The 15,790-nt window shown below is 53.6% G+C and overlaps 1 protein-coding gene across 2 annotated transcripts in view; it reads left to right on the top strand.

Moving 5' to 3' along the window:
- Window positions 1-15,790, top strand: part of BCAR1 (BCAR1 scaffold protein, Cas family member) — a 111,022-nt gene that overhangs the window by 63,860 nt on the left and 31,372 nt on the right. Inside the window, exon 1 of one of the 2 annotated variants that reach the window (XM_029075134.1) lies at window positions 2,191-2,407. The exons of the other annotated variant lie outside the window; for it this stretch is intronic. Within the exon in view, the coding sequence (XP_028930967.1) occupies window positions 2,396-2,407 (12 nt within the window). The 5' untranslated portion in view covers window positions 2,191-2,395. Of the gene's footprint in view, window positions 1-2,190; window positions 2,408-15,790 lie in introns of those variants that run through there. 2 annotated transcript variants of the gene reach the window in all.

Here is a 15,790-nt window from a genome sequence, read left to right as displayed (position 1 = left end):
GATTTGCTTGTATCCACCCCAGCTCATAGTACAGTGCCTGGCACATGACGTGACTTAGTGGAAAGAGCATGGGCTTGGGAGTCAGAAGAGGCAGGTTCTAATCGCGCCTCTGCCTCTTGTCTGCTGTGTGTAACCTTGGACAAGTCACTTAACTTCTCTGTGCCTCACTTACTGGTGCTTAGAACAGTGCTTGGCACATAGTAAGCACTTAAATACCATTATTATTACCTCATCCGTAAAATGGAGATTAAAAGTGTGAGCCCCATGTGGGACAACCTAATTACCCTGTATCTACCCCAGTACTTAGGACAGTGCTTGGCACATAGTAATTGCTTGACAAATACCATAATGATAATTATTATTATTATTATTTGCTCCAGAAGAGCTGAGAAGCTCTGCCTTGCCAGCTCTGGCACTTCGCTGGGGGTTCTCCAGGTCAGAGGTAGGAAGCAGGACCCTGTTTAGACTGTGAGCCCATTGTTGGGCAGGGATTGTCTCTATCTGTTGCCGAATTGCACATTCCAAGCACTTAGTACAGTGCTGTGCACATAGTAAGCGCTCAATAAATACAATTAAATGAATGACCCCTCCTTCAATGGAAGAGGGGGTGGAGGAGAATAGTAATAATAATAATAACAATGGTATATGTCAAGTGCTTACTATGTGCCAAGCACTATTCTAATGATGATATTTGTTAAGCGCTTACTAGTACCCAGCACTGTTCTAATGATGGTATTTGTTAAGCGCTTACTATGTGCCAAGCACTGATGTAATAATGGTATTTGTTAAGCGCTTCCTATGTGCCAAGCACCGTTCTAAGCGCTAGGGTATATACAAGGCAGTCAGGTTGAACCATGTAGGACTCACAGCCTTAACACCCATTTTCCAGATGAGGTCACTGAGGCCCAGAGAAGTTAATCGGCTTGCCCAAGGTCCCACAGCTGACAAGTGGCGGAAGCAGAATTAGAACTCACATCCCCTGAACCACTTCACTTCTCTGTGCCTCAGTGAGCTCATCTGTAAAATGGGGATTAAATCGGTGAGCGCCACGTGGGACAACCTGATCACCTTCTATTCCCCCAGCGCTTAGAGCAGTGCTTTGCACATAGTAAGCACTTAACAAATGCCACTGTTTATTAGAGAAGCATCATGGCTCAGTGGAAAGAGCTAGGGCTCGATAGTCAGAGGTCATGGGTTCGAAACCCGGGTCTGCCACTTGTCAGCTGGGTGACTGTGGGCAAGTCATTTCATTTTTCTGTGTCTCAGTGACCTCATCTGTAAAATGGGGATTAACTGTGAGCCTCATGTGGGGACAACCTGATTACTCTGTATCTACCCCAGAGCTTAGAACTGTGTTCTGCACATAGTAAGCATTTAACAAATACCAACATCATTAGAGAAGCAGCATGGCTCAGTGGAGAGAGCCCAGGCTCGGTAGTCAGAGGTCATGGGTTCGAATCCCGGCTCTGCCACTTGTCAGCTGGGTGACTGTGGGCAAATCACTTCACGGCTCAGTGGAAAGAGCACGGGCTCGGGAGTCGGAGGTCATGGGTTTGAATCCTGACTCTGCCACTTAACCGTGTGACTGTGGGCAAGTCACTTCACTTCTCTGTGCCTCAATTACCTCATCTGTAAAATGGGGATTAAGACTGTGAGCCTCCTGTGGGACAATCTGATGACCCTGTATCTCCCCCAGCGCTTAGAACAGTGCTCTGCACATAGTAAGCTCTTAACAGATACCAACATTATTATTCTCTGTGCCTCACTGACTTCATCTGTAAAAGGGGGATTAACAATGAGCCTTACGTGGAACAATCTGACTACCCTGTATCTCCCCCAGGGTTTTGTACATAGTAAGCGCTTAACAAATACCAACATCATTATTATTATTACGATTATTATTATTCCAAGCCTGGGCTTTTGCCACTGAGCTGGGGAAGGAGGAGGAAGAGGAGGAGGAAAGAAGAGGAGGAGCAGGCCGGACCATCTCTCTCCTTGCCAGGCAGGGGCAGCGTTGTTCCCAAGGTGGAGAGAGAGGCCAGCTCATTTGCATGGGGAGCCCGGCCGGGCCAATGAGGAGCCCGGGCGGGCCAATGAGGAACCCGATTGGACACGCCGGGAGCCGCCGGCCGGTGATTGGAGGAGAGCGTTGGCTGGGCCGCCGGCGGCTCGGGCCAGTCTGCGGCCGGACCTGCGTGCGTAAGGACCGGCTCCCGCTCGGGTTCGCTTCGGGGTCACTTCGGCTTCGCTTCGGCTTCACTTCGGCTTCGGTTCGGCTTCGGTTCGGCTTCGGAGCAGGATGCGCCTCTAAAGCCGAAGCCTCCCTGCCTCCAGCAACCTTTCCCTCCCCTCTCCGGCGGGCGAGGAGCTGCCCGGTGCCCGGGGAGAGGAGAAGATGAACTACCTGGTGAGTGGGCCGGGACCCGCCCAAAGCGGTTAATAATAATAATGTTGGTATTTCATTCAATAGTATTTATTGAGCGCTCACTATGTGCAGAACACTGGACTGAGCGCTTGGAATGGGCAATTCGGCAACAGAGACAATCCCTGCCCACGGATGGGCGTACAGTTAATAATAATAATAATGTTGGTACTTGTTAAGCGCTTACTATGTGCAGAGCACTGTTCTAAACTTTGGGGTAGCTACAGGTTGTCCCACGCGAGGCGCTTACTACGTGCCCAGCATTGTTCTAAGCGATGGAGGTAGATACAGGCTACAGTTACAGTCGCTGTGAGCCCGTCATTGGGCAGGGGTTGTCCCTATCTGTTGCCGAATTGTCCATTCCAAGCGCAGAGTAAGCGCTCAATAAATACTATTGAATTATTATTATTACTGTTGCCAAATTGTCCATTCCAAGGGCTGAGTAAAGTGCTCTGTACAGAGTAAGCGCTCAGTAAATACTATTGAATGAATACAGGGTAATCAAGTTACTTGAGGCTCACGGTCTTAATCCCCATTTTACAGATGAGGGAAGTGAGGCATCGAGAAGTTAAGTGACTGGGTTAGTGAGTGGCAAGGGTGGTGGTGGGTGGGGGGGAGACCTTTCCTCCGGGAGCCCACCCCGCCACAGTGGTGGAAGGGGGCAGGGAACGGTTCTGGGAATCCCAAAACGGTGCCGGTCCTGATCCCGCTCCAGAGGGTGCCATCGGGAGGGGACTGCCTTCGGGTGGGCTTGGGATTTGTCTCCTCGGGGAGCCTGGATTTGGTCAAAAGGGCAGCCTGGTCGTAAAAGGAACCTGCCATCCAGAACTGGGGCCCAAGACCTCCCCCTCCTCTTCCCTAGCCAAATCCACCCCCCTCCGCAGCCCACTTGCAGGGAGGGGTCGGGGGTCGGGCTAGGCATGGACACAGAGGCCTGTGGTCGTGGGAAATGCAGCCCTTTTTTCCAAGCCGGGATGGCTGAGAGCCACGGACATCTGATTCCTATTTAGGCCGCTTAGTCCTGAGATCAGATTTGGAGGGAGGGGGGTGCAATAGGGTTGACGCGTCGAGGATAAGGAAACCTCTTGAAGTAGAAAACTGCCTTTTCCAGAGAATAAGGTAACCCAGATCTGGAGATTGGTCAGGGGTCCTGTTCAGCCCAAGGCCCGGCCCATTGCCGGAGTAGCCGGGGGATCTTTTGGGATGGGGGTGAGAGGGTCAGGGAGGACAATGGCTCCGCGTCCTGAGCACTGGACAGACACGGACAGACAGGCCAGCCCGCCTTAGGGTGGGAGGAAGCATCTGTGTAGAGCCGGAGTGACATCAGTGGCCTGCCTCTGCGTGTCATGGGGTCTGTCTGCCCACCGGCCCCTAGAGCTGGTTAATGATTCACCCGCAGAGCCATGGCCCTGCCAGCCTCCAAGCTATGAAGAAGGAGGAGGAAGGAGGGAAGCAGACTCGCCCCTTTACTCGCTCTTGCAAAACACTAGTGTGGGCTGACCTGGTGCAGAAGGGGACAGGAAGGGCTTGATGGGACCTGCAGTTCTTGTGCCCTGGGATATGAGCTGCACCTTGTCCACACCCAGAGACCCTGAATCCCATTCCCTTGGAAACGATTTGTCCTACGCAATTGGGGCGGTCGAGCCCCTGGTCTGTTAGCAGGGAAAGTTGAGAAATGAAGGAAATTGCAAGTCAGGTGGGGCTGCTTCTGAGACCCCACCGACAGTGTTAGGCAGAATCTCCCGGCGCTAGGGGCTACTTATTTTTCTCTCGGCTACCTCTGACTCCCTCCCTACCCTTCAAGAGCAACCTCAAGACAGCCACTTTCCCCTGGGAGCTCACTGGTGTGCTCTGCCACCTCCCCAGATGAAGGCTGCAATATGAACCTTGGCCTGTCACTGGGCTCCAGGAGGGAGGCAGGGAGGCTCTCCTAGCTCCACTTCACCTTCCTGCCCAGTTTTTGCATAAAAAGGAGAAGCGGATCGACCTGCCAACGTTGAGGGGGCTCCAGGAGTGAAGGGTCTGATCGCTTAGAGCTGACAGAAGTGCCTTGTTTGGAAGAAGCAGGTGGGATCTTATCAGGGTTTCCTGGCCGGGTGAACCTAGGGACTGTAAAACAGGTGGAGCGTGGGATTGCTCCAGGAACAGGGTGGGGAAATGGTTCACAGTGGAGCGCCTCTCGGTCTTCCCTGCCAGCGCCGCACCCCGGGCGATGGAGAAGGGAGGAGGTGGGTGCCCTCCGGGGAGCGTGGGGCCTGCCTGCCTGCGCATTTTTCTGGGCCCCGAGGGTGCAGCCACCGAGGCCTGAAAGTACAGGTGTCAGCTGGAGACAAGTCCAGACGGGAGAGTGGCTATAGATTACTGTTTACAAGCCAGAATCCTGGGTTGAGCCAAGCATAACGTGGTTGGAACTGCAGCCCGCCTTCTCTCTGGCACCTGGCCCCGCTAAGGGCACTTTTAGGCTGTCTAGGCCGGGTTCAGGTTAAACTGGAGTTGAAGGGTGGGTGTGCTGGGGTGTGGTTGGCCTTCCCTGAATCTCTGATCCAAGGGACTTGGCAAGGGTTCGTGTGAAGCAGCTCTGAGGCGCCTTCCTTTCCCTCCCATCACATAACCCAGCCCCTTAGGGACCAGTGGTACCTGCCTCGTGCAGAGCAGTGCTTCGTTATCAGCAGAGAGAGGGAGAACTGTGTGGGCCAGAGGCCGGAACTCAACTGTATAGTAGGTGGTGCCCGGGCAGGGAGTTTTTAGGCTCTGCTCTTCCCTTGGCAAGGTTTGGTACCTTTAGGATGATGGAGAGGTTAAAGATAGAGGGTTCGGAAGGAGGGGGACTGGGCAGGAAGCCTACCCGATTCCCACAGCAAATAGTGGGATCAGACCTTCCTCGCTCAGGCAGCATTTCTTTAGCGGGGAGGGCCTGGCTTGCCCCTTGGAGGCTGGGCCAGGTTGGGACTGCCCAGCTCTGGTGTTGAGAGCCTTGCAGCTACAGGCCAGGGCAGGTTGTTTCTCTCCCACTGGCCTCAAAGCCTTCTAGAAGCAGCTTGTGCAGACAAGACCAAGGAGTCGGGGAGAAAAGAGGTGTGGGTTGGAGAGCCAAGCCCTGACGTTCACCGCTGGTGTAAGGTTAGGTCCCAGCCTCCGAGAGTTTAGCGTCTGCCGTGTCGCTTATGGCCGGGGACCCAGGCTGGGGTGGAGGGGGAAGTGGACCCTTTAATAAGACCAGGTGTAAAGGTAGATTGGTTGGGCGAGGGTGGGGAGGGGTTTTAAAAGGCACCACTACCAACTTAATCCAAGAAATGCCTTCTGTAACCTGCCCCTAGGCTTAATGCAGCGGAGGCTGTAGCTTCCAAGTCTTTTCTTTTTAATTCTGGGGAGTCCTGAGATAGGTGAGGGGCCTACTTTGATTCCTCAGCTTCCTCAACCAGTTTCCCTTTCTCTTTGCACGATGGCCAAGCTCCCTCCTATCCCCACCCAGAAATAAGTACCAGCCCGGAACCATGCACTGGTAAAGCCGGCTCAGAGCTGCCAAAGTTGCCAATTCCCAGGGGACGCTGGGATGTTTGAGCAGCCACAGGAAGCTGGTGGGAGGTGGAAGTGGGTGTATTCTTCCTACTAGGGTACAGCTGGGAGTTGGGTGGACGTGTTCTTCCTGAGTGTAAGATCCCCTCCTCACTCTTTACTTTTTTGTACTCGAAGTTAGCTCTTGTGTGCATGTGTGTGTGTGTGTATATACACACACACGTACACACACCTGAAGGCTGTTTTCTGGTTTCCCTCAGCTATTTGCAGAGCCAGGTGTTGTGTAGGACTACCATACAGATTAAAAAAAAAACCCCATCCCTTTTCAAATTGCTGCACCTCAGGGTGCTGTGTTTGCCATTGTGTTGCACTGCTGAAAGTTGGAATTGTGTCCTTTAAGTCATGCTAACTTAGCATATGGAGCCGCAAGGTGTCAGATAGACAGAACTCAAGAGGGGAATGGGGCTGGGGGAAAGATGATGACAGATCTTGTCAGCAGCCCCCCCGCCTTACCTCCTTTTGGGCCACTTTTTTTTTTAATTCAGGGTTTGGGATTTTGTGCCCTTCAAGCTCCAGAGGCACCTCCGGGCGCTCTGCCACCCTGTCCTGCCAATGGTGAATTCTGTCAGGTTGTTGGCCCCGGAGCTTCAGCCCAGAGAAGGGTGCCACAGCTTGCTCTGCTTGCCGTCTCTACCGGCCCTGTCGTCTAGCGGGGCCAAAATAGCCAGTGGTGTTTTGAGGGACGGTAGGCTCCTCATCTTGTTTGGTTGGAGGCAGTGTGGTGAGGGCCGCTCAAAATCCCCGGGCCTGCAGTCGGGGCCCGAGACGTCCTTCGGCCTGCCCTGTCAGTGTACAGGTTACCGCCCATCGAGAACCCAGCAAGAGGAGTCTCTGGCCTTCCTCCCCAGTGGGCCTCGCCCTACTGAGGCTGGAGACTGCTGATATCCACAGAGGCGCCTCTGCTCTCCCTCAGACAAAGGGCCTCTATGAGGCCTCCAGTAATGGCCCAAAGGGAGAATGCAGCTCTCCCCGACACACGGCCCCCCCTTGTCCCTCAGCTGAGGGAAAGGCAGTCCGGGTGAGTCCTTTTGGGCCCGATGCCCCTTGTGGCTTGAGAAATCTCCCCCGCCCCTCACCTCCTCTTCCCTTCCCCATTCAGCCGACCCCATCCCACTCCTTACCTATCAGCATTTCCATATCGGCAAAATGTACCACTTGGGGACATGGAGAGAGATGGTGTGTGCTGAGTTTCGGGCTATGTGAAGAATAGCACATATAGATCACTAAAAGTAAGTCACTATCACTTTCTCTCTGTAGGCCAGCCCATCTCCTTGATTTCCAGGAGGTCAAAGTGGTCATTATTGAATGAATGACTCCTCAGAGCCGCCTGGCTTCGGAGCTCAAAGCTACTTTCAAACGCTAGAAAATATTGATGTCTAACGGCAGCCTAGACAGCGTAATCTGGCCAGAGTGAGAAATGGAAGAGTGAGGTTAGGGGCCCGCATGGAAATCAAAATGACCCCATTATTAAATCCACCGTCTCACAACCTGCTTGGCCAGACCGTCTGGCCCTGAGACCCAGGAATCCTTGGTTGCTCTCTGAGGACAAACAACCTTTTTTCTCAGTCTTCCAGTGCCAAACTAAATACCAAACAGGGAAAGAGGAGGGTGCAGCAGACTTGGATTTTGCAGAACTCTCTGCATTTCTCCTTCCCGTGCTCCTCTCCGCCCTCTGGGCCCCTCCGTAAGCTCCGATCTCAAGCAGCATGCGTAGAAGAAAGAGCACAGGCCTGGGTTCTAATCCTGGACCTGCCAGTTGTCTGCTGGGTGACCTTGGACAAGGCACTTCACTTCTCTGGGTCTAATTTACCTCATCTGTAAAATGGGATTAATACTGTAAATCCTGTGTGGGACATGGACTGTGTCCAACTTGATTAGCTTGTATCTACCCCAGAACTTAGTACAGTGCCTGGAACATAGCAAGCACTTAACAAATATATATATAATTTTTACATCCTGTGGGGATTAGCCAGGGCTTTATAGGATCACGAAAAAAAGAATTTACCTTCAGCCCATTTTTTGGCTTTTTCCATAGGCCCTACCCACCAAACTAACTTTTCACTTCTAATAATGGTGTCTAGAGTTTTGTGGAGGGCAGGAGATGGGGGGAACTGAGACAGCTCCCATACCCATTCCAGGGATAAGTGGCTTTTCCTTAGGAAGATCAAAACACAGAAAGGGCCTAAACCAGGGAGGTAGCTAGATTTTTTTTTTTAATATTGTATTTGTTAAAGCGCTTACTATGTGCCAGGTACTGCCCTGAGCGTTGAGATAGATGCAAGCTAATCAAGTTGGACACAATCCATATCCCACAGTCTTAATCCCCATTTTACAGATGAAGTAACTGAGGCACAGAGAAGTGAAGTGACTTGCCCCAGGTTGCAGAGCAGATGAGTGCCAGTGCCAGGATTAGAACCCAGGCCCAGGTTCTTTCCACTAGGCCATTCTGTGTGAAGTCCCCGTCTCACCCGGGCGAGGAGGAAGACCGAACAGTCGGTCACTATCCAGTGGCTCAAGTCCAACTTTCCACTTAATCCCCAGCAGAGCTCGGCCGCAGGCCGCTCGCTGTGTGTATAATTGAGCAGGAAGGGAACCGGAGTTCATTGAGGGCTCCAGGAGAGGTTCTGGTTGGACACAATGGACAGCATTATTTGAACGGAGAGAGCAAAAAGCTCCTGACCCTTCAGGGCCGTTTGGCCAACAACCGGTTTGTTGTTCTAAGTGAAAAGGACTTGTGGAGGGTTTCTGACTTGGGCTTGTTGGCCTGGCCTGCGCCAGGCCGCTCCTCCAGCCAGCCCAGCTCGCCCCCGGCCGGGGCGGGGCGACTCAGGGCAGTAGCCCTTGGGGTTCTTTGGCCCCTGTGACTTTCCTGAGGCTTTGGTTGCGGGGAGAGGGGCCGCCAGCTCCAGAAGGTCTGGCCTCCTCTAGGGGCTGAGGAGGGGAGGGAGGTGGCCCGGGGTGGGGTCTGAGGGACTGGGAAGCCGGGGAGACTGGGAGATCTGGGGGTTTGCCGCCGACTGGAGGTTCATTCATTGCCACTGCTGTATTAGCCCTGATTGGTCAGGACTCTGGAGAGCCCGTGGGAGATAAAGACCTTAGAGGTCCCCGGCTGCTCGAGGGGACGGAAAGAAAATTGGCGTCCGTCCGTCTTTGAGAGCGTGTCTCTTTCTCTCTCTCCCCCCTTCCCAGAGTGCTCATTTGAGGGTTGGCTCGGCTAGAAACAGAATTCAGCTGCGAGTTCAGCCAGTGATCCCGGGACAATTTGGGTGCTGAAGTTGCCCATGGCTATGAATCTGCCATAGATACAGAGGAAGATCCTCTCAGTTGGGCCAGCCCCACCCTTCAGCCTGGGTCGGGCCATATGTGATGCCGCAGGAGGCCCAGACTTGCTCCCGAGTCTCTAAGCTCGGGAGCGGCAACAAGGTTTGGTCATTGCCATGTGGCCCTAGAGCCGGGTCCTGTTTTGGGTTCTGGCAGCACAGGGAGCCATTCACAAACTCCAGCCCCCCCGAGGCTGAATTTAGTGGCGGAAGGATGAGGAGTGGGGGATGGGGCGGGGTGGGAGGTTGGGGGGCAGCAGGAACAAGGTGGCATTTTCCCATCCCCTGCTGGGCCCTTGACAGGCTGCTTCGTGGTCACTGAGGGCTTGGCTTTACATCACTGTTGCTTGGCTGGGTCCTCCCTATCCTTTGGAACCTGCGTTTAAAACAAAAAAAAGCTTAAACCCAGGCTGGTGGCTGCGGCTCAGAGGAATTCTCCCCGAGGACAGAGGGAGTCACCATGGGATAGGGATGACAGGGACCCTGTTTGGGGAATAGGGTGAGTGGTGGAGGTGGGCGAAGGGGCCAGTTGGTTTCTTCAGAGGGTTGCAGCCCCGGTCCCTATCTCTCTGTAATCTGCCTGACCGGCTAAGGAATGGGGACCCCCGGGTCCAGGTGCTGAGTTTCAGGTCAGGAATGTGGCAGCTCAGGAGCGGTATGCAGCGCTCCCAGCACGTTCCAACCTGCTCCCGGCTGCTGTTTACTGACTCCTCCGGGAGGGGCCGGGGTGGGGGGCGGCCTGCCGCTCTCCATTGGATCAGCGAGCCTCCGGCTCAGCTTCACTACGGTGTTCTTGCTTCCGGCAGCCTACGGCCTCTCAGTCCTTCTCCAGGCAGCCTGAGGAGGGGGTGAGGGCCAATGAGGGTCTCTGCCTCCACTCTCCCTTGTTAATAGCCACTTAGTGTTGTCATCGTGGGTGACCTCCTGACATTCTGTATGTTGTATGTGCAGGTTAAGCCAGCCTCAAGCATGGGTGGCCTAAAAGAAGGCGTTCATCTAGGGTGACTCAAGAAGACACATTCCTACCCTCTGGGGTCAAAGAGAACAACCTTTCTCCCACACATCTTTTTGAGGGCCCGGGGTTGAGGTGGGGGGCACCTTTGGCCGGCAGGCCGGAACCAGCCGCAGCCGGCCAGTTCACAGTTCAGTCACTGGTATTTAATGAGTGCTTATTGTGTGTAGAGCACTGTACTAAGCACTTTGGAGAGTACAATGTAACAATATATTAGAGTTGATACACATGCTCCCTGCCCACTAGGAGCTTATAGTCTAGATGGGGAAACAGACATTAATATAAATAAATAAATTACAGATATTTCCATAAATGCTGTGGGGCTGAGGGAGAGGTGAATATGGGGAGCAAATCCAAGTTTGTTCAATCAGTACTAAGCGCTTGGGAAAGTACAGTACAACAATAAACAGTGACATTCCCTGCTCAGAATGAGCTTAAAGTCTAGAGCCAGGATACAGACATCAGTACAAATAAATAAAATTACACATAGGTACATAAGTGCTGTGGGGCTGGGAGGGGGGAAGAGCAAAGAGAGCAAGTCAGGGCGATGCAGAAGGGAGTGGGAGATGAGAAAAAATCCAAGTGCAAGGGTGACGCAGAAGAGAGTGGGAGAAGAGGAAATTGGGGTAATGACTGCAGTTGGACTTCAGTGGCTGCCACTCGGGGTTCTTAGAAGCTCTGAGCCAGTCGCTGACGCGTTCTCCTGCACCCCCTGGGCCGGAAACTCCCAAAGCCCTTGGGTGGGATCGAACTCTGAGGTGATCCCGGGCACCCCAGGGAGTGGCTAGCCCGTCACTCTATTGGCTCTGTGAGGAGATTGCTGGCCCGATTCAGGTTTTGTGGACTACACACCTCCCTTTTCCTCAGCTCCCCCTCTCCTCCTCATCGCCCTGACTCGTTCCCTTTGCACTACCCCCTCCCCACCCCACAGCACTTGTGTATATATGTACGTATCTATAATTCCATTTTTTATATTAATGCCTGTTTACTTGTTTTGATGTCTGTTTCCCCCCTTCTAGACTGTAAACCCACTGCGGGCAGGGATTGTCTTTTTATTGTTGAATTGTACTTTCCAAGTGCTTAGTACAGCGCTCTGCACACAGTAAGTGCTCAGTAAATACAATTGAATGAATGAATGACTTGGCAGGGCAGAAGCCGAGGTGGTTAGTGGAGTCCAAGGGTTTCCCCTACACACAACCAAGGATGGCTCAAGTGGAAAGTGGACAGTAAAGCGATGGGGTCAGTAGGGAGAGGCAGTTTGGCCTGTTGATGCCTGGGATACATTAAGTCCTTTAAAAAGCAAACAATAACCAAAAAAAAAAACCTGTGAGGGATTGGATGGACCAAGGGTGACCAAAAGAGAACAACCTTTCTCCCACAAGTCCTTGTGGGTGGGCGGGGATGGGGGAGAGCCGGGGAGTTTGGCCAGCAGGCCGGACCTAGCCGATCTGAGATTGCCTGCGGGATTAAACCTTCTCTTTCCTGTCAGTTCCAGAAGGACCTCCCTGCTTTGTGGGGCCACCGTTTTGGTGAGGTAGACCCTGGCTAGGGGCCATCACCTGGGCCAGGAGCCTTGGGGAGTTGGGGAGGGAGCATCACCCGGCCTTCTTTTTCTTCTTTCTTTTTAAATGGCATTAGTTAAGTGCATACTATGTGCCAGGCATTGTACTAAGCGCTGGGGTAGATACGAGCTACCACATGGGGCTCACAGTCTTAATCCCCATTTTCAGATGAGGTAATTGAGGCATAGAGGGGTCAAGTGACTTGCCCAAGGTCAAATAGGGATTAGAACTCAGGTCCTCGTGCTCCCAAGCCCGTGCTCTGTCCACTAGGCCACACACAGGCCACACTTGGGTCTTCTCGCCCCGGGGTCCCCAGAGTGCGCCCTCAAAGGTAATTGGGGAGGGCTGGATTTACGCCCCAGAGTAGACTATACAATTACAAGCTGTCTTTAGCTGGGGCCAGCATAGACATTACAATGATCTCATGGGTGGTGGGGTGGCGGGAAATGGGGATGTATCTCCTTGGGGGTGAGGGAATAGAAAGCTATCTAATCGTCCCTGCAGCACCCCTGGTAGCTCTGCTAGCGGCTGCCTCTCTCCCCCACATCTTGAACAGGAAAGGCAAGTTCATGGCCCCACTCCAATCCCGGACCCGCCGTCTCTGCTGGGGTTTCTGGGTTTCTTGCACTGGTCATGTGGATTCCGTTCACAGAGCTGGCCATCCTGGCACCGGCCTCCACCCTCTTCCTCCTCCTCCTCCTCATCCTCCTTCTCCTCCTCTTCCTCCTCCTCTTTCTCTTCCTTCACTCCAGCCCCCTGCCCGCTCCCCCAGAGTTGCTTCACTGGGGACGGTTCCCTCTAGGATTGGAGGAACCAGCCCAGATTCTCCACAGTTGTCCCGTTCTCCAGTGGCAGAGGAAAGCGGTTCTGGGAAGGCTGGAGTTGATGGCTCTGTACAGGAAGCAGATCGCTGAGGTCAGAGCGCAAGCCGGTCCTTTGGAGGTGGGCAGGCAGGCGGGCGGAGGTGATTTGGGAAGAAAGAGAGCTCTGTTGTGCGTTTTCTTCTCCCTTGAGCGTGGTTCATTGTGGTGAAGGAATGGGCCGGGGGTATGGGGACCCGGGGGCTGGGTGAGAGGGAGAAACCATCTCCCTTTGTGCCGGTGCAGTTGAGGCTGTGTGTGTGGAACTGATTGCCTCCCCCCTCCTTCCCCGCCCCCTGGGGGACTTGCTGTCGCTGACTGGGCTAGAGGGGAATTCTCTTTCTGACTCACTTTCCAGGCACTTCCTGTCCGTTGGGAAGGTTAGGGGGTGGGCAGAGGAGCCAGCGACCCGAAATGGAAATGAAACCCGGTCAGAGCGTGGTGTCGAGCGGGAGGGGCCCAGCCAGAGGCTCCGGCTGCATCCTGGGGTCATGGTTGTAGGCGGTCCTGTTTCCACCCACCCTCCTCCCTCTCCCCGCCGCCAAGCAGGCAGCTTTGGACACAGGATGTAATTCGTACACTGAGGAGAGGCAGGCGAGAGACCATATTTGGGAAATCTCCGGCTCGAATGGCATATCTTTGTCCCTGCCTCCGACCCGGTATTTGGTGAGGGTCTCTTTCACATCCTCCTCTCCATTTCTCAGAGTGGTGGAGGAAGGGAGGATGTGAAGGCCCAGTGAGAGAAGCTAGCTGCATAGTTTTAAAGGGTTAAGCCATCCCCTCCCCGCCCCCCGCCCCCCACCCCCCCATTTCCCTGATTAGATGCTTCATTCAGACTTCTGATCTCACAGAAGCTTTAGAGTTTCCTGTCTCCTGACAATCGTAGTCTGGGCCTCCGTTCAAGAAGGCTGTGTCCCACCCTCTAAAGAAAAAGGGGATCACATTGTCCTCCTCCCCCCAGACCAACCCCTTGAGTTCCCCACTCCTCCTTGTGCTTCCCCCTCCCCACGAGCTGCCGCCCCGGTTTGTCTGTTTACATTCCCATCACTTCTCTGTTTCCTCTTAACTTCCCACATGCCAGGTCCCTGGTCGTCCCTGGGGTTGGGAACAGCTGGTGCTGCCTTGCATTTTTTCCTGAGATTTGGGAACAGGGAGCAGGAAGCTGGGCTTGGGTAGCCACCTCATGCCTCTGTTAGCAGCAGCCTGCAGTGTCCGACCAAGCCCAGACCTATGGCCAGAGAGAGAGAGAGAGAAAGCAGGACTCTGGAAGGTGGGGACGGGTTAAGGGAGCTCCTAGCCTAAAGGCTGGGGCTGGCCTGGAGTGACCCTAAAAAATGAGATGAGCTGTGGGGAGGGTAAGTGCCTAGTGGAAGGAGTCCAGGATGGGAGTCATAGGACCTTGGTTCTAATCCTGACTTTGCCACTTGTCTCCTGTGTGACCTTAGATGAGCTACTTCATTTCTCTGTGCCTCAGTTTCTGTATCTGCAAAATGGGACTTCAATCCCTGTGCTCCCTCCCCTTTCACTCTGAATCCCATGTGAGCCAGGAACTGTATCAGATCTTGGATCTACTCCAGTGCTTAGTACAGTACTTCGCACATGGGAAGCACTTAACCAGTGCCACAATTATTAAGTAAGGTGAGCCTTTGGAGAAAGACTGGGTCCCTGAGCTCTCAAATTATCATTCAACCCTTCTCTCACCACTGCTTGCTGCTCCGCCCCCCCCGCTTCCCCCCCCTGCCCCCGCCCCACTACAGTATTCTCTGCTGGGAGAAAACAGGAAAGTCTTTAAGATTAAACAGGATGGAACATGAGGAAGTGCAGGAAAAGGGTTCCTCCCAGCACTGACCCCAGCAAGGATGCTCAAGCAATTCACGGCGGCCTTGCTCCAGGACATGGGATCCGAGCCCCTGCCGCCTGAGGATGTCCCATTAGACCGGCAGGGAGGTGGTCATTTTACCCACCAAGCCCCAAGTCCATTCCCAGGCAGGTGTAATCAAAAGCCAGGTCCCTCCGGCTCAGGGGGCAAGCAGCTTGGGTATTGGACCGGAATTGAGTGCTGGCCCTTGGAAGCTCTGTCTGTCCTTGTCTTCCCCTTGCCTTGGTGGCTTTGCTCTGAGCCATTGAGCCATCTTGACCCAGCCACTGGTCACCCCAGCCAGAAATGATGTGCAGCATTTTACAGCAGGAACCAGCTCTTTCTACAGGGGGCTGCAGGCCCCCTCTATTACTCCCCTTTTCCTCATCCCCCAAACCTCCAGCTACTTACTCGGGGCTGGGACAGACCCCTAACACAAGAGGGACAGGGTTCAGAAGAGGGAAGTTGAGACTACGTAAGGGGGCAGCCACAGTCTGAACTCTGACCTGGATGTCCCTTTGGCTTAACACTGTTCCCAGCTTCCTTGAGCCTGGATAATCTCCTTTACTCTGCAGGCCTCCTGTTTGTGGAGATCCTTTGTTGGTTGGGCAAGCCCCCTCCCTGCCCTCAGCTAGCAGCGGGTTAGGAAGGCAAGGGCATATGGAAAGAATGAAAGGGCCCTGAGGGCAGGGATTGGATCTCTCAACTCTTTCGTACTCTCCCAAGCGCTTAGTACAGTGCTCTGTCCATCGTGGGTGTTCACTAAATGCCACTGATTGATTAGGAAACCGATGTTTCACACAGTCCAGTTGGAATTTCTTCCCTGTTCCCACTCTGTCCCCAACTTCTCTCACTGGTACAGGCACCTTCCATCAGGTGGAGGAGTTGGGAGCCGAGTCTGGTTTTGACCCCCTGAGCCCCATGGAGTTGATAATAATAATAATGATAGTATTTTGTTAGGCACTCACTATGTGTCAAGCACTATTCTAAGCACTGGGGTAAATACAGGCTAGTCAGGTTGGACACGGTCCCTGTCCCAAATGGGGCTCGCAGTCTTAATCCCCATTTTATAAGTGAGGAAACTGAGGCACAGAGAAATGAAAGGACTTTCTCAAAGTCACACAGCAGACAAGTAGCGGAGTCAGGATTAGAAACCACGACCTCTGACTCCCAAGCCTGT

Source organism: Ornithorhynchus anatinus, chromosome 11 (assembly GCF_004115215.2).
Source record: "Ornithorhynchus anatinus isolate Pmale09 chromosome 11, mOrnAna1.pri.v4, whole genome shotgun sequence".
In the NCBI taxonomy this organism is placed as follows: Eukaryota; Metazoa; Chordata; class Mammalia; order Monotremata; family Ornithorhynchidae; genus Ornithorhynchus; species Ornithorhynchus anatinus.
The sequence above is the reverse complement of the archived record's forward strand: the minus strand, read 5'-3'. Positions and strand labels throughout refer to the sequence as shown.